The 27182-nt window shown below is 41.9% G+C and overlaps 1 protein-coding gene across 1 annotated transcript; it reads left to right on the top strand.

Annotated features, from left to right (window-relative positions):
• Window positions 1-245: 245 nt before the first annotated feature.
• On the top strand, window positions 246-26975 carry stam2 (signal transducing adaptor molecule (SH3 domain and ITAM motif) 2). Its single transcript, XM_047370951.1, has 14 exons — window positions 246-452; window positions 2627-2711; window positions 2878-2953; window positions 3699-3794; window positions 4795-4941; window positions 8096-8162; window positions 8313-8511; window positions 9385-9479; window positions 9645-9724; window positions 9809-9896; window positions 10016-10070; window positions 10155-10302; window positions 23596-23762; window positions 24810-26975. Exons 1-14 carry the CDS (start codon window positions 413-415, stop codon window positions 25003-25005), a joined length of 1539 nt encoding a protein of 512 aa, XP_047226907.1. The 5' UTR covers window positions 246-412; the 3' UTR covers window positions 25006-26975.
• Window positions 26976-27182: the final 207 nt, after the last annotated feature.

Below are 27182 nucleotides of genomic sequence, written 5' to 3'. Positions count from 1 at the left end.
ATGTGGGAGGTATGAGAGGAAGAGGAGGATTATGCTCAGAAGGATAAACAAGCAGGGAAGCCTATCAGCAACAGAGAGATGCTGAGGTGTGGAGAAGGGGAGGTTGGGTGAACAGTTATTGTATGGTTTTTACAAATAACTGGTGATTGGGTTATTTAATAAAATGTTAAATGTAGAGACGGGGTTCCGTCTCCAGGAGGCGGTAATGAAACAAAGTAGATGCAATTTGCAGTAAAACACCACAGAAGAAGGAGGATATCGCTTAGGTAGATACGAGACAGCCAGACTTCCGGAAAAGCAACTGGTGTAACTTTAATGGACAAGGAAGAGACATTTGTTGAGATTTAGTCTTGGTATCGCGTCTACTTTTCCTTTGTCCCGGGGTCGGGTTTCTCTTTTTTATATCGGTAAAATGCCTTTGTTTTCTCAAAACCCCTTTGACCAAGATGTCGGTAAGTAGAGCGCTGTTGTCGGGGCCTTTTACTTTAAACGGAGTCAGAGCTGCTGAAGAGTCCTGAAGCTAATGCTAATGCTAACTTAGCTACTGTAGTTCTCTGTGGATTTAAATCAACGATGGAAGCTTTTGCCATGTCAACAAATCAAAGTATTGGCCTATTTATTGACCTATAACAGACAAACTGACAAGCTGTCAACAGCTTGTTCAGCGGTCATTTTGTTTGTTGTATTGAGGGACAGTTTGGAAGCCAACTTCGAGTCTAACCATAAACTGAATAATCGGCAATACGTTTGCGCCCACAGCTTATTCCTCTGGTTAACTGAGCTTTGTTTTTTGGTTATTTTCAATGCAGCCTAAAATAAAATGTCAACATAATTTAAATCACATCAGGAACCCACGACATTTGCTCTAAAATGAACTAACAAAATACATTTAAAAATGTAATTAAAACACTAGTATAATCTGAAATTATAGTGATGAATTTAAAAGACCAGGGTCATTTGTTGTGGAAAAATAATTTGCTTCCTATAGTAGTGCATATTCATTAAAACCATTCAGTAGTAAGTTCCAAGCTGTTGTAATTGTGATTATTTATAGATTCGTCTTGCCTTGTTTTAATCTTTATTAATGGGTAAAAATAAGCAATTTACAGATGTAAATTTGATTTTAAGTTCTTTACGACTGGCTGTTTTATAAGTACAGGTTAAATAGTCAAATAGAAGTACTTTGTAGATTGCTCAATTGTAAACGTAAATCAAAATCATCACTCAATTCTCAGTACTTGTTTTCATACAGCAGCATGCTGTACAGCTACACTGAATGGTATTGAGGTGCGGAAAAAGTCTTTTATTGTTATTATTTAAGTTGCAGTCCTTGGGTCTTCCTTAAAATGAAGGCCAGGCTCTCCTACGGCCACCTCATACCTTTAGCATCCACATCACGACTGTCCATACATCTAATTATTAAAAATATTTATTAACAGCTAGGTTTTTCTTTCTTGTGTGGAAAAAGTGCAGTAGTCCTTATTCACCCAGCTGACCAGCCGTGGGTAGCACTATAACCTAAACAGCCAAAGAAAAGTTTTAGTAATGTAAGAACGATGTGACCTAAAGTTTCAGCGGGTTGAACCCATAACTTTGTAATACCTTGATACTAGAATACGCCCTTCTTGATGAGTTAGTAGTTTAATTGTGACAATTCATTTGTATCTTCTTTTTTTAAGCAATATTTACGTATTTGATACTGGAATCACTGAATACTTGTTGGCTGCAAGTCTGAAAAAATTTGCCTTTGACATTTAAAAAACGTTATAGTTTACAGGTCATTCCATGTTGTTGCTGTGAGTTGAGCATTTATTCAAATACAGTTGGCCAAACATAGAAATGTAGCACTTGGACATACACAGCGATAGCAGGGTAAAAAACCATGATAGTGACGGAAAAACTGGCGTTTCAGTTAGTTTTAACATGTTTTTGTTTCGCGGGTGAATAAAAGTTATAATGCAAACAGACCCCTTTCACCTGCCGAGTTTAGAACCAGCTTCAATGATATGCATGTAAATTTTATTTTAAATATCCACCAGCTGTATCTTCCTTGGCAACACATAGCATATTTGTATGACAAAACAATGGTGCACTGTTGACTTAGGAGTCATGAGTGTTGTGACAAATCTTCATTTGGGGGATTTCCTGCCTTCATATTTGTTAGACGTTTTGTTCCATTTGGTGTGACACAAAGTCTACCTCTATCCTAACAACATAGGTAGATTTTTTAAAAGTTTTCCTAAACAACATTCAAGCCTAAACTGGTTAGTAATGATTTGATAGGGCTGGTGTTTTTACAGTTTTTATTGGCTAAAATGACTGTTCACATGTTGGTAACATGTTGGCCCTGCAGTTTACTTGGGAAAAATGGCAACTTTCTGTGTTGAAACACTGTAATTCTGAACATTTCCTGAATTTCATGATTCATCCAAGAAGATAATATTTTAACTTCGGCTCCCAGACCTTTGTGCAACACATGTTAGCTCAAAAATGCAGCAGCTCTGTGCTTTATATGTATAATTTCAACACTTCTCCACTGGGGCCGGCGTGGAAAACAAGCCGCCATGATGGCAGTGAACATGTTTTCTCACTTCACCATATGTGTTCGTGTTCGCATATTTTACAGAGAAGGCAACAAATGAAAACAACACAACAGATGACTGGGGTCTTATATTGGACATCTGTGACAAGATTGGAACGACATCTAATGGGTAAGAGGGAGAAAGGCTTTCGCCTCAGAATATCGAGAGGATGGATACAAGTTTAGTTTTAGACACCGAAAGTACATCAGATGCCATCTGTGCCTCTCCAGCTACAGTGTCCTGTTCTTTTGTTACTTTGCTGGCAATTAATCATTTATTTTCTGTTCTGGTACAGACCAAAGGACAGCTTGAGATCCATAATGAAGAGAGTCAACCACAAAGTGCCTCATGTTGCCATGCAGGCCCTCAATGTGAGTTTCATACAATGTTTTAGGAGTAAATATGAATAGAAATGGCACTGAAGTCAAGCTCCTACTTAACTTTGTAGCCGTGATTCTGCTTTAAATTCAGGAACATTGAACTTGTTTATCCTAGAGTGCTATACTTTTATGAATATATCTTAAAATATTAACATATTCATTCAAATATTTTGATTAGTTCATAAATGTATTTTATTATATTTCTGATATAAATTGTACTCAGCATGTTTTATTAATTGTTTAAATAAATGCAGTTATTTTAGGAATCTATATTTGAATATTTCACAAACAAGTTTAATTGAAGAAAATATTCCAGTTTTTGCAGCGTTTCAGTGATTTGCATATCTATTTTGTTTATAATTCTATGTAGCTGTGGTATGGCCATTCTTGCAGATGTTGCATTAAACCTCAACAATTATTATTAATACTTTATCCTGCTGATGGTGGTCAGAGGGCCCGATGGCGCCTGTGTATGGCAGCCTCAACCCTGTCATCCTGCCCCAGGGCAGCTTTGGCTGTAATGTAGTCTACAACTGTCAGTATGTGAATGGGTGGATGACTGATCGTAGTGTTAAAGCACTTTGGTTTCTCTGGGGACTTCATAAAGTACTATACAACGTCAGGCCATTTACCATTTTATCCCTAAATCAGCCACCTGATACTAACATAGAATTTAAATTATTCTTTGCTTTTTTCTTTCCTGCTGTCATAAAATGTCACCATCCTTATGTTCCAGTTGCTGGGTGCTTGTGTATCAAACTGCGGCAAAATATTCCATTTGGAAATCTGCTCAAGGGAGTTTTCAGCTGAAGTACGGAGTGTGTTAAACAAGGTATGTGAACTTCCATTCCCCCCCATTCCCGGTGTTTAATGAAGGTAGTTGTGAACATATTCCACTGGGAAATGGGACACTGCTTCAAGGAGCTGATGCATCAGTGCTTGATAGTTTCTTGTAAACATGCAACTTACAGTTATCATTGCGGCGTTAGTCAGTAATGCTGTACGTTTTATGTTTTTTTTAAAGAGAGGGAATATTAGGAAAATGTGATACAACTTAAAGGGAAATTGAAAATAACCATCTTAATATTGAAGGAATTGGGCCATAATTGACGTGATATTAGGATTAAAGATGTAAAAAAAGACAATTGTGACAGAAAATAAGCATATTTTAATCTATGTAAAGAAATATCAGATTCTTCGCTGCTCTCTGTGTTGCTGGCCATTATATTAGTGGTCAGTTTACGTGCGGGGATTCCCCTCTGACGTCATAAAAGAGCGCAACAAAATCGCAAAGGAGTAGCCTAGTCTGGAAATGCCTTTTTAGTGAAATGTTGATATATATATCTCAACAACTGTTCATTTCAGTGGCATGAATTTACTTTTTAAAATATTGTATCAATGTTTCCTTTCCATCAATGTAATTGGATTTGTCATGAAAATGTCACAAGCACTTTAATACATTGAATTAGATGTTAGTGTATATTTGGTTTTGCTCTATTTTAAACAGAGCATTTTAATTTTCTTTATTTATCTTTTGCCAGTTGTAAAAGAAAATAAATTTGTATGAATCCTATTAGATATTATGATTGTTGTGATAGTAAAACAAAATGTAATTCAAAAATGTTTATTTTCAAAATTTTTCATGCTTGTTTCCAACTTTGCTGCATAAAAAAAGAATTAAAGCTAGAAAGCAATGTCTCTTTATTCACAGAAACAATTAATAGGTTTAGTGCTACGAATGAGGAGCAAGGGATAAAACGGGGTTCAGCTGAAGCCATAATGATCTGTTGCAAAAGCGAGTAATATAAATGTCCATTTCACGACCCCTGTAGTCCCACCCTAAGGTGTCTGAAAAGCTAAAGGCAATGATGGTGGAGTGGGCAGAGGACTTCCAGAAGGATCCACAGCTCAGCCTGATTGGTGCCACCATCAAGAATCTGAAAGAGGAAGGGGTCAGCTTCCCAGCAGCCTCCTCACAGGTGGGTGGAAAGTGAATGCGATGTTAACTCTGAGGGTACTATTGTGTTTGTACTTGTTGCTTGTTGCCAAGTAAATTGTTAAAAACACATAAGACTCATCATGACATGTCCAACCATCTCAGGGTGCATTCATTCTGCTGGTCCGGTTCAGGGATTGTTGAAAGGGAGTAAACCCACACCCTTTAGTTGGTGTGGTCTGCTTTCACACACAGGTTCTTATAACCAGACCAAATAACGTCATGCAGTTGCAACGGGGTGTTGTGGGGGCAGTATTGTGCTGATTGAAACGAAGAAGAAAGCTAAGCTCTTGCTAATGGTTTTCTTCTTCTTCTCAAATGTGCTGATCTTATGTCACATTGTATGGCAGAAGGGGCTGGAGAACCAATTGTAAATACAGGAGGCAGATCCTGTGTTCTGAGCTAGTAGGAAAAAAATTGAGAATTTATTCATATTTGTTGGTTTCTCTGTACTTTTTCATGCAAATTTAACAGAATTAAACTGAATGATTCTGAGAAGATGTCTTGAAAGTTGCATAGGGCTTTATGCTATACATATAAGAAGTGCTGTCATTGTAATTTGCTTACTGCACCGCATCCCTTAATGCAACGCAAACCTGGCCATGGGAAGGCGTTTGGCTCAAGCTTGCAGTACCAAGTAGCTGTGTGGGTTGGAGGTCCGATCACATTCACACCATAAATAAACCGCTCTAGAGTTTGTTTGGAACCATAGCGAGACCAACTCCTCCAGTCGGTATTGATACGGTTGTTTTGGTCCGTACCCTAGTGTGATTGCTGTGGTCACGTCACATTTAGTTCATTTTAAACGGACTAAACACCTCAGGTGTGAAAACACCTTTAGAAACATAGAATCTACTTCCTTTAGATGAGAAACTTAGACTCAATAATTACCTTTTTATATACACAACCTGCTTAAACATTTTAGGTTTAGCAATTATTCTTTGCCATTCACCCATCTTTTCGTATAACTCTAATATTTTATAAATCAACAAATAACTTGGCTACATCTGTTACCTGGTAGCTCCTCACAATCTCCCTGGACCACAAAGATCTTCTGACCAAGGTCTAATTTATACCTCGATCCAGATTGAAAACAAACTGATGGCGTGCTTTCAGCGTCTAGTCTTCCTTTGACCGACTGTTGATTGTTTTAAATCCCACTTGAAGTTCTACGTCTTATCCAGATATTTGTCTCTGATTGACTGAATTATCCTGATTAGCTTTTCAGATTTCTGTCTTTGTTTTACTGTCTGGTCTTTTATATTGTTTTTTGTTTTGTGTGTGTGTGTGTGTGTGTGTGTGTTAGACAAAGGATTTAAATTTTGGTTTGAGGAAAACATCCTGTGGTTTTTGCTCCATCACATGATTCCTCTACTGTACATTATGTAAACGTATGAGTCACAAGGTAAACTAGACTTTAATCCTCAGCTGTTAATTTTACAGTCTAATATGACGATCGTCTTTGTAAAGGCACTTTATTGCTAAGATATGTTATTTAAAATCTCATACAGTGCTGTACCATGGTATGCATACTGGTTGATCGTGTTTTGTTACATTGCAGCCACAAACGTCAGTGGATTGTTTTTGGGATTCTATGCGACACAAATTGGTTTATCACTGTGAAGTGGAAGGAGAAGGATTCATGGTTGTCAGCATATTTTACAAATTTGAAACTAAAAAGAGTCCTTTGTGTTTGTATTCTGCCCCTATGAGTCAATCACCCTTGCTTATAATTAGGGCCTTAGGTTTTTTGGGGAATTCAAGTCTTGACGCAGATTCGTCAGCTCTGGACTTTGACAGAGCCATCCTAACACACAAATATGCTTTAGTCTAAAACATTTTATTGTATCTCTGCCTCTGGGTTTAGGGGTTTTGTCATTCTGGAACGTGAACCGGGACCACATTTTAGGTGTCTTACACCCTCCAACAGGCCTTCTTCCAGGTTTAGCTTGTATTTAGCTTCATTTACCTTTCTACCAGCTCCGGCCCACTTCCCTGTCCCACAGCATGATGCACCCCTCCCACCACCATGGTTCACTGGATGAATAGTGCATTGAGGATAATCTATATTGTTAGTTTTTCTCCACACATGGTGTTTAAATTCAAATTTGTTGGCTTATAAATTCACTTTTGGTCTCATGTGACCAGAGCACCTTCTATCTGTTCAAAGCTTCAGATATTGTTTTATAACCAAACCCTGCATTAATGCTCCCCACATCTATCTCCCTGACTGGCTGCATTTATACTTGCAATAAACTACTAATTAAGTGTTTTATTTAGGGCTATCAGAGTAAAGGGGGCTGACCACAAATGGATGCCAAACTTTCCAGCTTTTTATTTGCAATAAAATGTAAGCAATGTCTTGGTTTTCTATTTACTCAACAATTATGTGCTCCTTCATGTAGGTCTATAACATAATCATAATACCTTGGGGTTTGAATACTTTAATAACATACATTGTTAAAGTATAAAAAGTGTAAAGGCCATTCAGAGACCTTTGGTGTTTTTGCTCAGGCAAATAGAGGCGCTCCGTTTAGCTTTGGTGTGAGAAACCGGGAGCACTGTGTTTCATTGGAAAGCAGGTGACACACGAGGCAGCAGGTATGACATTTAATCTGTAAAAGCTCATGAGCAAATATCAGCGGGTTGTGTGGCTCAAGCTGTGCCAGTATTTACTTGTGCCCATCATCCATTCTGAACACAAATGCAATTTTTATTTATTTTTATACGTCATGTTGGCATTTCTTTTTATTTGAATTTAGTTGCATGACAGGAATCCATTTGCCATGATTGTTTTGTCTACTGGCCACGCAGCATGTAGGTCAAAGTCCATGGAAGCAGCATCACTTGTCAAATTGAACTAGAAATTGAGTTATTCAGGAAATTACAACTTCTTACATTTAAGCCTCTTCGATGTTATGTATTTACTGGCAGTAAACCTCTTCTGCGCTTACTGATGATTCTTGCCTGAATGAAGTCTTCTGAACAACATGTGGTACCCAGCATGAGCTGCGGGTGGCAGGAAACCAATTTTTCACATTCAGTCTTTGTGCAACACTCCCTCCACTCTCTCCTTACTCCTTATTTTGTGTATTCACACACACAGAGGTGACCTTATGTTTCTATATTGACCACAGGGATCCAGCACAAAGGTCAGCACACCTGCTGCAAGCAAAGCACCAGACGAGGATGACCTGGCCAAGGGTAAAGATAGATGCCATACATTTTTACTGTTTGATGTATCATTCTTTAAAAGCCATAGAGCCATTAGTTTGTCATTTTTATTCGTTTTTGTTGATACTTTCAGTGTTTCATCTGTGTTTTATTATCATCTTGTTCCTCTTTCTCTCGCAGCCATTGAGCTATCCTTACAGGAACAGAAACAGCCAGCGGAAACACGACCTCTGATCCTGACCTCTGACCCACCACACAACACTAACGGCGGCGGAGGGCAGGACATCCGAAAAGCGCGCGCACTGTACGACTTCGAAGCAGCGGAAGACAACGAGCTCACCTTCAAAGCTGGAGAACTTATTATAGTTTTAGACGACAGGTAATGTTTCATATCTCACTCATGTATCAGTTAGCTCTGTTACATCCAGTAAAGACTATTAGATGCAACTGACCAAAAATTGCTTTGATAAGGAAATTAACATGCCTATGGTAAATATATGTATTATGGAAAATATCACTGATTATAGTCTGTAGATATGCAACAATAAGAGAGTTTGTAGCTTGTTTTTTTTTTTACCAATTTTTGGAAAGCTCTTACTTGATGAGGCCAATTTTTCTTTGACAACTATGAATAACAATGAGGGAAAGATGATGCGGCCAGAGTGGCCAATTTCCAAACCTTTGATTTTTGTAGAGCTCTGACATGACGGTGCAGATTTTGGCCAGATCACTTTAATTTTAAGAACTATAATAGAAGAAACAAGATAAGCTTTGAGAATTTTTCTTTCCAGGGTTTTTGCCATGTTTGCCTTTTAAACATTTATATTGGAAGCAGAGGCGACATCGCTCAACTTCTGTTACAGAGCAGTTGTTGCCCAACACGGTTTTACTATTTTTAAACAAAGAGAAAATATCCATAAGCTGTCTTTTTCAGTTTTCCTTAGATAATATAGATCCGTATCTTAACTCTGAAACTTCGATAAGGCTTCCAGCATTTCCATGTCCAACATGTTTCCTGACAGAGGCGGGAAACTCAGAAGGATAAAGCAGACCTACTTTACCGTAAAATATTCAGCCTTCCTGTTATCTGTTGAAAGTCTTACTCTCTCTTTCTGCCCTGGTTGGTAGAAATCAGCATAAAGAGATAATAAATATTGCACATATAAAGCATTGGGATAGATGAAACATTACATGTTTTCCAGATGTGTTCAACCTCTATATTTCCTTTATGCTTTGTTTTTGTATTTTGCAGTGATCCAAACTGGTGGAAAGGAGAAAACCACAGAGGAGTTGGGCTTTTTCCCTCAAATTTTGTCACAACCAATTTGAATGCTGATCCAGAGCCAGGTGGTTTTTTGTTGTTTACTCTGGAACTGTGTGGTGTAGCTACTTACCCGTAACACAAATACACACATTTCTGTCATGCTTATGTTTGCACTTTTTTTCTGCTGCCTGATTTACTCGGGAGCAGACATGTTTCTTTGTTTCTAATTATTTTTGTTTCCTCCACAGTGGCCTATGTTGAGAAGTTAGCCACTCCCGAGGAGAGTTTGGAAACCAAAGCTGAGCCTGAACCTGTCTACATTGACGAGGTAACACATGGATATTGAATCCGGATTTATTAATCCAAGTCCTAATCAAACTACCAACCACAAACTGCTGTTCTCCCTCCGCAGGCAAAGATGGACAGATCGCTGGCGCTCTTGCAGAATGCAGATCCTGCAGATCCGACTCCTGACTCTTTGGAGCTAATCCATCTGGAAGGTATACACTTAAATGCTGCTGTAAATCTAGACACTCCGAGTGACAGCTGCAGTCAGCCTGAATCAAGTGTTATTGTCCTAACTGTTTTTTTTGTTGTTTTTTTTGCCTGTATCTGACAGGTGCATGTGAACAGATGAACCCACTGATTGATGAGAAGCTGCAAGAGATCGACAGGTGTTGTTCGGTCAATGTTCACGTTATATAAAAGCTAGAATTAACTTAAACAATGTTGCATAACCTTCTCTTTCTGTGTTATAGGCATCACTCTGAGTTGTCAGAATTGAACCTGAAAGTTATGGAGGCCTTGGAGCTTTACAATAAGCTCATGAACGAAGCTCCTTACTATGCTGCGTACTCCAAGATGCAGTCACAGTACGGCCCAGCTGGCTCTTCTGTGCCCATGCAGGTCAGAAAAATGCATGAAAGCTGCCCTGCCCAAAACATTCTGTTTAACTGCGGTGCTATTAATGCCATTAAACTTTTTTTTTCCCCCAATGTTCTGATAAATTATACTGACATTCCCAATCAGATTTTACTTGTATAATTGGCCATACTAACGCAATGCCTAATAGATTAAATACAAACCAACCTCCCCCAACCCCCACTCAAAGTGACCCCTTCAAAAAAGAAAAATCCTAAATAAATATCTGATAGAAATATACACATGTACAATGAAGTGGGATATTACATGCCTAGACCTAATAAACACACACCATCATACATGCCAAAACACATCTAGACTCAGTGAAAATTTATATAGAGTATCAGGAGCAAAGGAAGCATTATCTTTATTATTTGAGGGAACACTGAAAAATAAAGCGCATAGATACATATATTTATGTTAAAAACAATGGTTACAAAAAATGGTTTAACTATAGATGTGGATTAATTGATAGAAATCCTGAATAAGAAATCAATTAAATAAAAGAAAATATAGCAGGGCAACTCAATATTCAGAATATATTAAATTGCAATACTATTGCTAAAAATTATTAACCAAACTTTTCCTGATGATTTTTTTTCTTTACCATTTATACAATAACCTTATCGAGCTGCATGACCTTCAGCATCTCAGCCACTAGAGATAAACATCCAGTTAGCGTCCAACATGATGGCTGAATATGTTACTGATGTGCAGCGCCTGAATGCCCAACCCTTAAAATAGAACATCCCACCGGATGTTGCAGCCAAACTGCCCTTTGCAGTTGTAGTATTGCGAAGACTATTACGACCGGATACATTGTGCGGCTGTCATCTATAGGTCAGTAAATAACGCAGTTGGATAAAATTAGATAATAAAACTACACAAAGAACTATGCAAAGGTTTAGTTTTAAATTCAGATCCAAGCCACACTAAAAGCTGGATACAGAGATTGGAGTATAAGAATAAAATAACTCAGATAAATACTAACTTGAAAAAACAAAGTTTTCTAAGTAGAGTATTTTTAAAAACTGCTACACTCCTACCCATCCCCAGGTTCATTCCATAAATAAGGCTCATTCATACCGACTGGTTTGGTTTGTACTTTAGTGACAAAAGAAGACCTGAAGGTTCATAAAATGGGGACAGTTCTGTTTAAATTAGATGACCTAAGAAAGGCAGGATGTAGGAATCACTGATGGAAATGATTGCCTATGACTTATTTTATGATGTTTTCCAATAAAGGTGTTTTCTATACTTCTTGCCAGACTAACAAGAATTTCATCTCCTTGTTTCAGTTGACTGCAGGTCCCATTTTCTTTCTCACATCTACAGAATCAATAGGAAGCAGAGCTGGCGTGCATAATTTAAGCTTGGTGCTGTTTCACAATTCAGAAAACTGAGGTGTGAAGATCCTGTGTTCAAAAGTGTGTGGCTTTGGCAAAATATTTAAACTGTTTGTCTATACAGCAGCTATCCTGTACATCTCTATTTAAATTACAGCGCTATACATACATTATTATACAGTCTGTTTAATAATTGTAGTTTAATAGAGGTAAACAGAGAAAATGTTGAAGGGGGAAAAAGGCATGAGGCGTTGACTGCTCCCAGTTTTTACCTTCTCTGTTCACACGTTCTCAGTTTTCTTCTGGGTAGCTTGCAGTCAGCGTTTTCTCCTCCTTTGAGAAGCTTATTTTTCAAGGAGGGACTTTTTTCTCAGCTATGATTGATGGCACTGACTTCCCCTGCAGATTTCAAAGTCTATCAATGTCACCAGTTAGGTCTACACTTGAGTGCCCCTCAGTGCTGTACTTGACCTTGATGGGATTTGTTTTGTGTGTGTGTGTGTGGAGCTGATTTGGGGAAGAAAAAAAAAACATGCTTCGCTGTAGCCGGTTCCCTTTCAGTCGATTCACTCAGTACAACACATGAGTATGGGATATCACGCCCTGCGTGTCCTGGCTGAAGCCACCTCTAATCACGCCTCCTAGGCAAATGATGTAATGACGACAGGTGACAGGCCCCGCCTACACTATGTACCTGTCCGTCATCATCGTCATTACTCAGTTCTTACGCTCTTCACCTCGCTAAGAATGTTTGAGTCAGGCTAGCTAGCTGCTGCTGGTTAGCTCTGTGTCTCTTTTCAAAGGGCTACTTGGAATTAGTTCAACTGCTTTTGTTGGAGTTAGTCACTGCTGCCTGCTGGTAAGCGTGTCTGCCCGCGAAGCGCTGATTTCAAGCAGTTCGGTCTGGCTTTGTGGTTCGGGATGAGCACAAAGCCAACACAAGCGAAGCAGAAGTCATCTATTCGTCCCTGTCCTCAGGGGTGCGTCTTCTCGCGTCATGAGAAGGACCAGCATGAGGCTTGTCCCGTCTGTCTCGGGATCGTTCACGCTCGCAGAGCGTTGACGGAGCCCGAAGCATGTGCGTTCTGTCGCCAGCTTCGTCGCTCGACCCTGGAGAGGCGGGTTAAATTCCTCGAAAAGGTGCTGGGAGAGGCTGCTGTCTCACGGCGAGACCCACTGCTCTCCGAGGCGGGAAACCCAGTTTCGTCCGATTCTGACGAGGACGGCTTTTCGATCGAAGTCCCCGCTTCCAGCTGGGCAGACCATATGGAGTATATTGATGGGTTAGCCGATAATGCAGGTGCTCGGTCTCAGCTTCAGCTAGAACCCCTTCAGGGAGAAGAGGACGTACTGGACATCGGTTTGGATGTTCATCGTCTGTCCGATGATGAGGATGAGTCTCTGCCGAGTCAGGCTGCCGCTGCTCCGCCAGCAGACCCGGGCGACACGTCTTTCTTCTCTCTTTGCCGCCGTGCAGCTGATACACTGGACGTGGAATGGCCATCCCCACCTCCTGCGGAGAAGCCATCGCGATTCGCGGGGTTTTATCTCCCCTCGGAGCCGGCCGCAGTCAAGCATCATCTACCCATGTTCCCAGACTTTATCTCTGAGTTGACGTCTTCATGGAACAAACCTCTGTCCACCCGCGTCACGGTACCGGACTGGTGCCGGACTGGTGAATCTTCCGCCTATGGAACCGTCTTTGGCAGCATATCTGGCCCCATCCCAAAATCACGGTGTGGGTGGTCCAACATCGCTTCCATCTAAGCACTGTAGGTTCTCCGCTGCTCAATTGGAGAAAATCTACAAGGCTCAAGCGACCACCGCTCATGCCCTGAGCTCCATTACCATGCTGCAAACATACCAAGCTATGCGCTTGGCGGAGCTTGGAGCCGCAACACCGCCGGAGAGCCCTGTGATGCCACTCTTGAATGAGGTGAGAATCACCGCTGACTACATCCTCCGTGTATCCCGCTGTGCAGCGCTGTCACTGGGCAGAGGGATGGCATCGACGGTGGTTGCCCAAAGGCTCTTGTGGCTGACGCTCTCTGACATCCCGGATAGGGATAGAGCCGTCTACCTGGATGAACCGCTGGTAGCCGACGGGCTGTTTGGACAATCTCTCGACGCCATACAGGCGAAATTCGAGCAGAGGAAAAAGCAGACCGAAGCACTGCGCAGTATCATCCCCAGGCGAGATGTGAGACCCAAATCCAGCTCGGGCACTCGCAAACCAGCTGTACCGCCACCCCCAGCGAAGAGGATGACGCGACCCGTGAGCTTGAACCCTCAGACGGCACAGCCACAAAACCACGGCCAAGCTCCCCGAAAGACGGCCTGGAGCAGGGGTCCTCCTCCGGGGCTCCAGAGGGACTCGACGTCCCGAAAGAAGAAAACACAGTCCTCCTAGCTGTGGGACTCGGGACTCAGGAGTTTCGGGAGCAGGGAGACATGTTTGCCAGTTGTCGGCGGGTGCCGTCCAAAAGAGGTTTTGCTGGTGTTGTTCGGGATCCCAGTCCCAAGAGGCGCTGCGTTTCCCCCACACAGTCTCCCAAGCACAATTTCCCAACAAATATATTTGCACTAAAAGCCCCCAGTTTGGATGCGTTGAATGTGTTTCTGAGCACTGCAGTTGTTCCAAATGTTTGTATGGATGCTCCAAATGTTTCAATAAAGACAGTTTTTTCTATGAAAAAAAGTCAAAATCAAAGAGCTGCAGGCAACAGCCAAATGAGGCTGCACCTCTCTCGCACGTCAGGAGAGGGCAGCACCGTTCCACCAACAGTGCCGCAGGCCAGTCGCCTGGCTGCACGTCTCCATATGTGGCGCGCATGCGCACTCCATCCTTGGGTGGAGAGGACCGTTGCTATGGGTTACTGTTTACAGTTTCGCCAGAGACCACCCCACTTTGTTGGCGTGGTAAACATGGCAGTAATGGCCCAAGCAGCAGAGGTTCTGAGAGAGGAGATACAGGTCCTTCTCAAAATATTAGCATATTGTGATAAAGTTCATTATTTTCCATAATGTCATGATGAAAATTTAACATTCATATATTTTAGATTCATTGCACACTAACTGAAATATTTCAGGTCTTTTATTGTCTTAATACGGATGATTTTGGCATACAGCTCATGAAAACCCAAAATTCCTATCTCACAAAATTAGCATATCATTAAAAGGGTCTCTAAACGAGCTATGAACCTAATCATCTGAATCAACGAGTTAACTCTAAACACCTGCAAAAGATTCCTGAGGCCTTTAAAACTCCCAGCATGGTTCATCACTCAAAACCCCAATCATGGGTAAGACTGCCGACCTGACTGCTGTCCAGAAGACCACTGTTGACACCTTCAAGCAAGAAGGTAAGACTCAGAAATAAATTTCTGAACGAATAGGCTGTTCCCAGAGTGCTGTATCAAGGCACCTCAGTGGGAAGTCTGTGGGAAGGAAAAAGTGTGGCAGAAAACGCTGCACAACGAGAAGAGGTGACCGGACCCTGAGGAAGATTGTGGAGAAGGGCCGATTCCAGACCTTGGGGGACCTGCGGAAGCAGTGGACTGAGTCTGGAGTAGAAACATCCAGAGCCACCGTGCACAGGCGTGTGCAGGAAATGGGCTACAGGTGCCGCATTCCCCAGGTCAAGCCACTTTTGAACCAAAACAGCGGCAGAAGCGCCTGACCTGGGCTACAGAGAAGCTGCACTGGACTGTTGCTCAGTGGTCCAAAGTACTTTTTTCGGATGAAAGCAAATTCTGCATGTCATTCAGAAATCAAGGTGCCAGAGTCTGGAGGAAGACTGGGGAGAAGGAAATGCCAAAATGCCAGAAGTCCAGTGTCAAGTACCCACAGTCAGTGATGGTCTGGGGTGCCGTGTCAGCTGCTGGTGTTGGTCCACTGTGTTTTATCAAGGGCAGGGTCAATGCAGCTAGCTATCAGGAGATTTTGGAGCACTTCATGCTTCCATCTGCTGAAAAGCTTTATGGAGATGAAGATTTGATTTTTCAACACGACCTGGCACCTGCTCACAGTGCCAAAACCACTGGTAAATGGTTTACTGACCATGGTATCACTGTGCTCAATTGGCCTGCCAACTCTCCTGACCTGAACCCCATAGAGAATCTGTGGGATATTGTGAAGAGAACGTTGAGAGACTCAAGACCCAACACTCTGGAAGAGCTAAAGGCCGCTATCAAAGCATCCTGGACCTCCATAAGACCTCAGCAGTGCCACAGGCTGATTGCCTCCATGCCACGCTGCATTGAAGCAGTCATTTCTGCCAAAGGATTCCCGACCAAGTATTGAGTGCATAACTGTACATGATTATGTGAAGGTTAACGTTTTTTGTATTAAAAACACTTTTCTTTTATTGGTCGGATGAAATATGCTAATTTTGTGAGATAGGAATTTTGGGTTTTCATGAGCTGTATGCCAAAATCATCCGTATTAAGACAATAAAAGACCTGAAATATTTCAGTTAGTGTGCAATGAATCTAAAATATATGAATGTTAAATTTTCATCATGACATTATGGAACATAATGAACTTTATCACAATATGCTAATATTTTGAGAAGGACCTGTAAATACACTGTTGGCAAAAGGAGCTATCCGTGCGGTTCCCGAGTCGGACATAAACAGAGGTTGGTACAGCCGTTATTTTGTTGTTCCGAAAAAAGGGTGCGGGCTTCGTCCAATCCTGGACTTGAGAGTTCTGAACAAATACCTCCGAACATACAAGTTCAAAATGTTAACACTCAAGCAGCTTCTGAGTGCTATCAGCCCGGGCGATTGGTTCGCCACGATCGACCTGACAGACGCTTACTTTCACGTAGCCATACACCCGGACCACAGACAGTTTCTGAGATTCACCTTCGAGGGCAAGGCGTACGAGTACCTCGTACTGCCTTTCGGTCTGTCTCTAGCGCCTCGCACCTTTACAAAATGTGTAGAGGCAGCGCTAGCACCTCTCAGAGAGACAGGGGTCCGCTTTTTAACTTATCTGGACGACTGGGCTTTAATAGCCAGTTCCAGAGAGCAGGCGACAGTGCAGCTGTCTCGGGTTCTGTCGCACATTCAAGCCCTAGGATTTTTGGTAAACTCTCAGAAAAGCTCGCTGATCCCAAGTCAGCAATTTTCATTTCTCGGTCTGGAAATATGCTCCCTTACAAGCAGGGCACGTCTTTCCGACCACAGAGTGGCCGCGTTTCACCGCTGCCTCGCTCAGTTTCAGTTGGGACACAAACTGCGTTTCCAGACCATCTTACAACTGATGGGTATGATGGCATCTATGATTGCAGTAGTACCACTCGGTCTACTGAAGATGCGCCCGTTCCAGCGGTGGACCCGCTCTCACCGGTTGTGTGCATGGCGTCACCGCAGCAGAAAGCTAACGATAACCACTGCCTGTATGTCGGCTCTCAGCCCTCGGCGGGAACCAGGACTGTTGTGCCGAGGTTCGCCAATAGGGAGAGTAACCTTTCGCAAGGTGGTATCCACGGATGCCTCCCTGAGGGGGTGGGGCGCGTTGTGCGATGGCATGGCCGTGAAGGGGGTTTGGACACTAGTACAATCCAAACTCCACATAAACTACCTGGAGCTCTTAGCGGTTCTACTGGCTCTGCAACATTTCTGCCAGGTTCTGTTAAACCAACATGTTCTGGTCAGGACAGACAACACCACTGTGATTTCATACATAAACAGACAGGGAGGGACTCGTTCACTTCCTCTCCTGAAACTATCTCACACCCTCTTACAGTGGTGCAGCATACATTTTCTGTCTATCAGCTACTCACGTCCCGGGACGTCTGAATCTGGGTGCAGATTTGCTCTCCAGAGGCGGACCTCGGGTGAGAGAGTGGAGGCTTCACCCTTCCGTGGTGGCACAAATATGGTGTCTGTTTGGGACAGCAGCAGTAGATCTTTTTGCCACCAGAGCCAACACCCACTGTCCTCTGTTCTTTTCCATAACAGATCAGGATGCTCCGCTGGGAGTGGATGCCCTGGCCCATCCATGGCCCAATGTACTCCTGTATGCATTCCCCCCAGTGGAAATGATACTACCTGTACTAGAGAGGGTGCGCAAACTGTTAATCCTTTGTTTGGTTCGTATTACATGTTCATCCACTAGGGGCACTGTGGGGGGTTGTGGGGAGGGTGTGAAGGTGGAGCTACTGGAGGTAGCGGTGTCGGAGTTGTTCTGGAGGAATGCTCATGGCGGAATAAAGTTACGAAAGGATAAACAAGTTGTTTTCTTTGACTAACATTGGTAGCAGAGGATGGTTAGTAACTACAGAGTTCCGCCAACGTTTGAAGAAGGAAAGCCTTACGAAAGCTGGAAGAATGAAGTCAACATTTGGACGAGAGTTACTGATTTGGAAAAAAAGAAACAAGCGCTTGCAGTCGCCCTGGCAACTGTCTGGAAGAGCGCGGGACACGGCGATGGAAATTCCGGTAGACGACCTAAATAAAGACACTGGAATGATTATATTGTTCGCCAAACTAGATGACTTGTTCCTGAAAGAGGAAAAGGACAGGATCTATGAGGCGTACTCGGATTTTGATCGAATCATAGAAGAAGTTAACATGTCGATGGCGGACTATATTATTGATTTTGAGCAGCGTTACTCGCGCATGAAAAAATACAACATGGAGCTACCTGACGGAGTTTTGGCTTTTAAGCTTTTGGGCACTGCATGTTTGGATATGATGGACAGCTGGCTTTAACGGCATGCTCAGATGTAACATTTGCTTCTATGAAGTCCACTTTGAAGAGAATATTTGGCGAAAAAAGAGCAGAGAGCGGCAGCAGAAGGCATTAGACAGGAGTCCGTGTTTGCAACGGAGCAATGGCGGAAAAATCGTCTACTCCATAAAAAAGGTAAAGATACCTGCTAAAATTGGCAACACAAAGTGTAATATAGAAACTGAAGTAGTACCTGCTGACATCTCGCTGCTTCTGAGTAAAACCTCATTAAAAAGGGCAGGGACCGTTTTGGACATGGAAAGGGACAGAGCAGTGATGTTCAACCAGCCTGTCAAACTGGACTTTACTAGCTCAGGTCATTACTGCGTGAACATTGTGGACAGTGAAAATATAAATGTTATTCACTCTGATAAGCTATTACAAGCTACTGAGGAAGAAATACTGACTATAACAGACAAGATGAACACAAATAAAAAGATGAAAGTTCTGGAGAAACTTCATAAACAGTTTGGACACGCCTCTGCTGATAAAATACAGAGACTTTTGACTGGTTCTGGTAACAAGGACACAGAATACAACAGCCTACTGAAAAAGGTTGTGAACCAGTGTGATGTGTGTCAAAGATATTGTAAGACCAAACCAAAACCTGCTGTCGGCTTACCATTGGCATCTACATACAATGAAACAGTTGCTGTAGATCTGCACGAACTTGAACCTGGGGTTTGGTACCTACACATTATTGACCAGTTCACCCGTTTCAGTGCTGGTAGTGTCTTAACCACAAAGAAGTCTTCAGAAATAGTCAAATGTTTTATCCATGATTGGATCAGTGTACATGGCCCACCACAAAAGTTGTTCAGTGACAATGGTGGTGAATTTAATAACGAGGAAGGGAGAGACATGGCCGAGAACTTTAATATTGAAGTTAAGACAACACCTGCTTACAGTCCGTGGAGCAATGGACTGTTAGAGCGCCATAATCAAACTCTGACGGAGATCCTACTGAAAGTCAAAGCAAGTACTGGATGTGACTGGAGCATTGCCATGGACTGGGCCCTTATGGCAAAGAACTCTATGCAGAGTGTCCATGGATACAGCCCACATCAGCTGGTGTTCGGGCAGAATCCCAACCTACCCTCTGTATTAATAGACAAAGCTCCAGCTCTAGAGGGCACCACCAAGAGCGAATGGATTGCCAAGCATATTTCAGCCCTGCATGCTGCAAGAAAGGCTTTTACAGAAGCGGAATGTTCAGAAAGGATACGCAGAGCACTAAAGAAGCAGCTGCGACCCACAGACGAGCGATATGAAACTGGAGACAAAGTCTTTTACAAAAGAGTGGATTGTCCAGAATGGAAAGGACCAGTAGTGGTGATTGGTCAAGATGGTGCAGTCGTTTTTGTAAGACACGGAGGCACCTGTGTCAGAGTGCATCAACTCAGATTGAGAAAAGTTACTCACGAGAATGAAGAACCTCAAATTGCCTGCAATGAGGAGAACATTCAAGGACAACATACAGTGGACATCATTCAAGAGAATGTAGGAGAAGAGACTATTGCAGTTAATCCTGAGAATCATCCTTTGCCTGCTCCTGTAAATGCAGAGAGACAGCACACCGGGAACACCATCATAAAGACAGATCAAATTGTGACATTCAGAAATGCAGAGGGTGTCTCACAAAAAGCTAAAGTGTTGGGGCGTGCCGGCAAAGCAGCTGGGAAATACAAGAACTGGTTTAACTTGGAGCTGTTGGAGCCGGCAGAAGTGGCTGGCAACAGTGAATCAGCTGATATGTCACAGTTGGAGGATTTTCAAGTCTAGGCAGATGCTGAGGATATGGATACACACGAGGATGTTTTTGTGAGTAAATGACATGTTTGATGAAGCAAAGAAAAATGAAATAATAAGCTGGAAACAAAACCAAGTGTTTGAAGAAATTGAGGACAAAGGACAAAAGTGTGTCTCCACTCGTTGGGTGTGCACTCTGAAAGAAACTGAAAATGGTATAATACCTAAAGCAAGACTTGTTGCACGAGGATTTGAGGAGCTACAAGTTTCTGACATACAAAAGGACTCTCCAACCTGTGCCTCAGAGTCACTGAGACTCCTAGTGGCAGTTATATGTCAAAACCATTGGGAACTTCACTCTATGGACATTAAATCTGCCTTTTTACAAGGAATACAACTGTCCAGAGACATTTTTATCAAACCTCCTCCAGAGGCCAAGAGCACAGGTGTGCTTTGGAAACTAAAAAAATGTGTGTATGGTTTAGCTGATGCTTCACTGTATTGGTATAACAGGGTAAAAAGCATCATGATTGAAGCAGGAGGCATTATGTCTAAGGTTGATCCTGCAGTTTTCTATTGGCTGGATGAGCTAAAAAAATGTAACTGGTGTACTTGCTTGTCATGTTGATGATTTTATATGGGGTGGATCACACATGTTTTCAGAGTCAGTCATACCTCACCTGAGGTCAAAGTTTAATGTCGGTCGTGAAGCACATAATAGCTTTTCCTATGTGGGGGTAGATCTTGTCACTGAAGGTAAGAAGGTACAAATACACCAAGAAACATACATTCAGCACTTGGAGTCCATACACCTCTCACCCTCACGAGCAGCAGAGTCAGCTTCACCTCTCACCGAAAAGGAGACAGAGCAGCTCAGATCTAAGATAGGTCAACTTCTGTGGGTGGCGAAACAGAGCAGGCCTGATGTCATGTTTGATGCTAGTAATTTAGCATCTCGTCTCAAACATGCTACAGTACAGACCATTAATGAAGCAAACAGAGTTGTGTGTAAGCTCAAGGCCAAGTCAGTTTAATTGAATTTTCAACATATTGGGGAAGACAGTAACTTAAAGATGGTTACATTTACTGATGCATCTTTTGGAAATCTTTCAGATGGGGGCACTCAAGGCGGGCACTTCATTGTTTTGATGGGTGACAATGGGCAGTTCTCTCCCATTTCATGGCAGTCAAAGAGAATTAAGAGAATTGTCAGAAGCACTCTGGCAGGTGAAACACTTGCTATGTCTGAGGGGATTGATAATGCCATTTTTCTTTCCACACTCTTTTCTGAACTCAGACCAGGTAGTACTGCATGTCCTCCACCTATAATCTGTGTGACTGATAATTTATCTCTTGTTGATGCACTTAAGTCAACTAAGTCTGTTGCAGAGAAAAGGTTACGGCTGGAAATCAGTTCAATTAAAGAGCTGATTCAAACTAAGAGAGTTCATTAAGTGTTGTGGTCTCAAACAAAAGACCAACTTGCAGACTGCTTAACAAAGAAGGGAGCATCCACAACCTCACTTCTTAAGGCTCTTTATGAAGGCCTTTGGAAAATTCAATAAATTCATTCACAAGATGTTTCACATTCTATCAGGTTGAAACTGTTCTAACAAAGATCTTTAACGGCTGTGTTTTCTCATGAGTCTTAAAAATGTATGTATCTTTGTTTTTGTTTTGTTTGTTTTTTTTTAGAAAAGGTGGGAGATTGTTAATCCTTTGTTTGGTTCGTATTACATGTTCATCCGCTAGGGGCACTGTGGGGGGTTGTGGGGAGGGTGTGAAGGTGGAGCTACTGGAGGTAGCGGTGTCGGAGTTGTTCTGGAGGAATGCTCATGGCGGTGCTCATCCTCTGGCTGTACGCTTCTTCAGAATCAGAATCAGAAAAGCTTTATTGCCAAGTACGTTTTTGGACATACAAGGAATTTGTTTTGGCGTAGTCGGTGCAATACAGTACAAATTAAACAGTACAAACATATCTACAATATAATATAAATATAAATAAATAAATAAATAAAAAACTTAAAGGGGGTTTGTAGACTCAGACCTGTGATTAAACCCAGTTTTCCTTCCTGGGATCTCACATTGGTACTAGAAGCTCTTTGTGACCCTCCATTTGAACCTTTGGAGTCAGTAGATGTGAAGTTCCTTTCATATAAGCTTGCTCTGCTTCTTGCTCTGACAACTGCAAAGCGAGTTGGAGACCTCCATGCTTTGTCTGTAAATCCTACCTGCATACACTTTTCACCTGATGGTTCCAAGGTCACCTTGCGACCCAATGCAGCTTATCTTCCTAAGGTTATACCTTCGGACTACAGCTCCATGACTATGGAGCTTTCGAGTTTTTGTCCACCTCCTTTTGCATCTGAGGAACAAAGGAGGTTACATTTCCTGTGCCCTTTACGTGCACTGCGTAGTTACATTGACCGTACTCAGTCTGTGAGGCTGTGTGATCAACTGTTTGTGTGTATTGCTAACCCAGCAAGGGGGAAAGCTCTGTCCAGACAAAGACTCTCCCACTGGATTGTGGAGGCTATTTCTCTGGCTTACAGCAACAGGGGTCTCCCAATGCCACGTGGTGTGAGGGCTCACTCCACCAGGGGCATAGCGACCTCCTGGGCCCTATTTAGAGGGGTGCCCATGAGTGACATTTGTGCTGCAGCCAGCTGGTCTTCGCCGCACACATTTGTAAAGTTTTATTGTTTGGATGTGACAACCCATTCTGTGGCTCACTCTGTTCTTTCTGCTGGGTCTGAAGTGCTGCACTAGTATGCAGTGTATGATCCAGCTTTGATGGCTGCTCTGCGGGGCGTTTATATATGTCCCATACTCATGTGTTGTACTGAGTGAATCGACTGAAAGGGAACGTAAAGTTATGCATATAACTACAGTTCCCTGAAGGAGAGTAACGAAGTACAACACATTGCTGCCCCGCTGCTCAGCTGGGCTCGGTGAATAGCGGCTATCGAACTGAGTAATGACGACGATGACGGACAGGTATATTGTGCAGGCGGGGCCTGTCACCTGTCGTCATCACATCATTTGCCTAGGAGGCGTGATTAGAGGTGGCTTCAGCCAGGACACGCAGGGCGTGATATCCCATACTCATGTGTTGTACTTCATTACTCTCCTTCAGGGAACAGTAGTTATATGCATAACTTTACGCTTTTACTTGTTTTTGTTTTACAATCTATGAAAAATGCATGAAGTCTCCTGGATTTCCACAAGCAATTTTGATGTTCTAGAATGCAGTTTCCAGGTGTTTTATGTTTCCAAACATTAACTAACCAACTTTGATTTTTTTAATTTTTATGTTTGTGTGCAACTAGAGCAGAAAGGACATTTAAAGAAATGTAAAGAAAAATTTGGCAGTGAATGTTGAATTCAAAAAAGTGTCCATTAAGCACATATTAAAACCAGCCTGTTCTTCATATCTTCTTAGGGTTACCTTGGACCTGCTGGTGTCCCATATCTGCCCCCAGGTATCCCCCAGGTTCCTTCTGCGCAGCCTTACACTCTGCCCAATGACCAGCCTGGTCCGCTACACTCAATGCCCCCCACCGTCACAGCACCCCCCAGCTGCCAGGCTGCTCAGCCTTCCTACATGAGGTAAAATATAAGCAGCAGGACAGGTTGGAGGTTGTCAATAGCGATGCCACATACTTCAATAAAGGTACGGCGCCTTGCAAAAGAATTTTTACCCTTTGAACCTCATCACAATTTGTCACATTACATCCGTAAGCTTCAGCGTTTTATTGGAGTTTGTTTTATTTAATGTGAAGGGCAGGACAAAACAGGGTAAGACTGTGAATGGAAGGAAAATGGAAGGAGTTTTTTTTACAAATACAATTTTAATGGTGTGTGTTCATATGCGTATTCAACCGCCCTTTGTCAATAATTTGTTGAAATTACAGCTTCAAGTCATTTGAGGGTTTGCCTTTTATCAGGATTTTTGCCCATTCTGGCTGTATGTTTAAGGTCATTGTACTACTAGAAGGTGGACCTTTTTTCCCATCTCAAGCTTTTACAGCCTCCAAAAGGTTTTCTTCTAGGATTGCCTTGTTTTCAGCACCATCTATCTTCCCACCAACTCTAAACATCTTCCCTGGACCGGCTGAAGAAATGCAACCCCACAGCATGATGCTGCCACTACCATGTTTCACGGTGTGGACGGTGTGCTTAAGTGGACAGCTAACATAGCATTTTGAAAAGTAGGATAAAAAGTTCTATCTGAACAGAGCACTCCCCTCCCTTCATGACTTGTAGCAAGCGGGGCTTCTAAAACTTTTTCAATAATGCCTTTTTTCTTCTCACAACTCAATAAAGGCCAGATTTGTGTGGTGCTTATCTAATATTATACTATATCTAGGATTTAGATTTTAAAACCTTTTGAAAACAATGTACAATCTTCCTTCTTTTGTGAGTAGGTCTACCACCTAAAGTCCCAATACAAGACGTTGAAGGTTGCCTCTGTAAGGTGTAACAAACATTCAAAGGGTATGAATACTTTTGCAAGTCACGGTAGCTTAAAACATCTAGGACTTAATGCAGTAATAATCAGCTAGTAATTGTAACAGGAATATTGTTAAACATCTTACCAACCTCACATTCCAGTTTCACTCCGGTACTGAAAGCAGATATTTGTTCTCTTTGCAGCACCGGGATGAACTCTCAATACATGACCCAAGCTCCTGGAGCTCCGTACCCAGCCCAGGCGGGCGTGACCATGGATATGTCGACCTATCACAACGCTAGCATGCCTCCTGTGTCTTATCCTGTTGTTACTGCTCCTCCTCACCAGGCTCTTCCACAGCAGCAGCAGGCAGCGTATTATCAGCAGCATTTGCTGTAAACATCTGCCAGCAGAGCTTTAACTACACTCTTCTGGTCAATCATCTAAACTTCTGTGTTTTTTTTTTTTCTGCTTTAGGATACATTATTTGGCCTTAAAATGTCTTGTCTAGCTGAACTGACAGCAGTGGTGTGAGCAGCTGAGGTGAATGAAATGTGTGTATGTGTGAGACCCAGGTGTGGTGAGCGCCTGAGTTAGGATTCAGCTGTCGGTGAGGCAGGACATGGTGGTCTCCACAAGACGACACAAAACACTTATGGTTTTACCCACCTATTATTTATCTAATGTACAGATTAACAGAATTTCACGATTCCATGCAGTGCTATTTCCAAAACGAGCTTTGAAGAATTTACTCTTGACTGTAATGTTTTGAGCTGGATACAGGTGGTCGGAGAGCATTACTATAGATGGAATGGAGTCTTGAGTGATCCTTATATTTTACCTTCACACAACCTTTTTTGAACTGGTCATGTAGAAAAAGCAGCGCAGCAGCTGCAGCCTCCTGTCAGTGTCTGCCAGGATTAGGCTCTCAGCCCGCTAAAAGAACATACACAGGCAGGAATAAACCAATCCTTAATTTTCATGCAACATGCAAACAGAAGGCAAGGCTTCACATGAGCCAAATCTATTGGTGATGTTAAGGGTGGCAGTCAGAGCGATGTACTTCTTCATTCGGACGTGTGAGATGCATGACTGGAGCCGGAAAGTGTCTGGTACAAAAAGGCAGTCAGCCGACTGTAGCGGCGAGGGTAAACAAAGCAGAAAACACCAGATGTACGTGGGCAGGGAGAACTGGGCTCTTCCTAAATGCGTGGGCAGGGAGAACTGGGCTCTTCCTAAATGCACATGAATAACAAAGCACGCATGATAAAGTAAAGCTGTGAAGCTATGGGACAGCTAAATGGGAATTTCAGGTTCATTTACAGCAGCTCAAATTGAACTCATCTGAATTGATTTGAGAACTTGTCTGTCTCCAAAGCCAGCTCTTCATCTCACCAGCATCTTTTTTTTCTTTTTTTTAATGTCACAAATGTTTTTGCATTACTGTAAAAGAATCACAGACCACTTTCCCAAAACCTCACTGCCTTGCGTTCCGCGGTTGTGTTAGAGATATTTATGGAAACCAAAGCTTTGTGCTTTTTGCGTTTTGATGATTTATGTGTCAGAAGTTCTTCATTATAAATCAAGAGTGGAGTTTCAAAGGCTTATCAAATTATAGGGTGAACTACTCACCTTTCTTAGTTTGTTAATCTTAAATAATGCTGCATCCTCTGAATGTTATTACATCTGTACTTTTCTCTCTCCATGAGTAGGGTCTCTTTAATTCAGTGGAGCTGAAGATTCTGTTTATGCAATATGTACATTACTGAAATCTTTAATTTCATAACAATTTCACATATATATATATATATATATATATATATATATATATATATATATATATATATATAGTGTAACTTGCATAGTTAAAACTAGCTATATGTGCTTTTACTTTGTCTTGGTTATTTGCTTGTGGAACAGCCGTTTTCAGCAATATCTCAACGTGAGACACCATGTTTTAAACCTGTTGTTGCTTTTCAGTTAAAATGAACGTAGCGTTCATCCAATCTCCAACCATGTTCCAGTGACCCTGTAAGTGATTTTATTTGTGTTGTATTTCTACTTGGGACCCTGCATTTCTAGGAGTTGTACATTAAATGTAAAATACCTGGATTTATGTTTCCGTGTTGATATTGCACCTTAGCTTTGTAAACATTTATTTACCACTAAATGCCTTCATTTTCTTTTCTTCTTTAGAAATCAAATAATGACAAACGCATCTTTGGCTAGCAACGTCATTGCATTTGTATAATTCTGTACATTTGAAATATTCCAGGAAAGGTTTCTTTATCCGGAATTTTAAAACTGCTTTTGTAACAGAGCAAACATAAATATTCTTTAAAATAAAAGAAGATTACTTATATCAACAATGGTCTCTTTTGTATTTCTTTTTTTAAGAGAAAATCCTAAAATAATCTGTTCCCACCATGATTTATGAGTTGCATTCAATATTTTTCAGCTACCAAGAATTCATGATTTATTTATCAAATTTGCCCTTTCTCTTAACTGCTTTACTTTTCAAATGCATGCAGTCTGAATGTCAGTACTGTGGAGTGTTGAAGTGCAAATACAATCTT

This window comes from Girardinichthys multiradiatus, chromosome 7 (genome assembly GCF_021462225.1).
Source record: "Girardinichthys multiradiatus isolate DD_20200921_A chromosome 7, DD_fGirMul_XY1, whole genome shotgun sequence".
In the NCBI taxonomy this organism is placed as follows: Eukaryota; Metazoa; Chordata; class Actinopteri; order Cyprinodontiformes; family Goodeidae; genus Girardinichthys; species Girardinichthys multiradiatus.
This window is presented reverse-complemented; position numbering and strand designations above follow the sequence as displayed.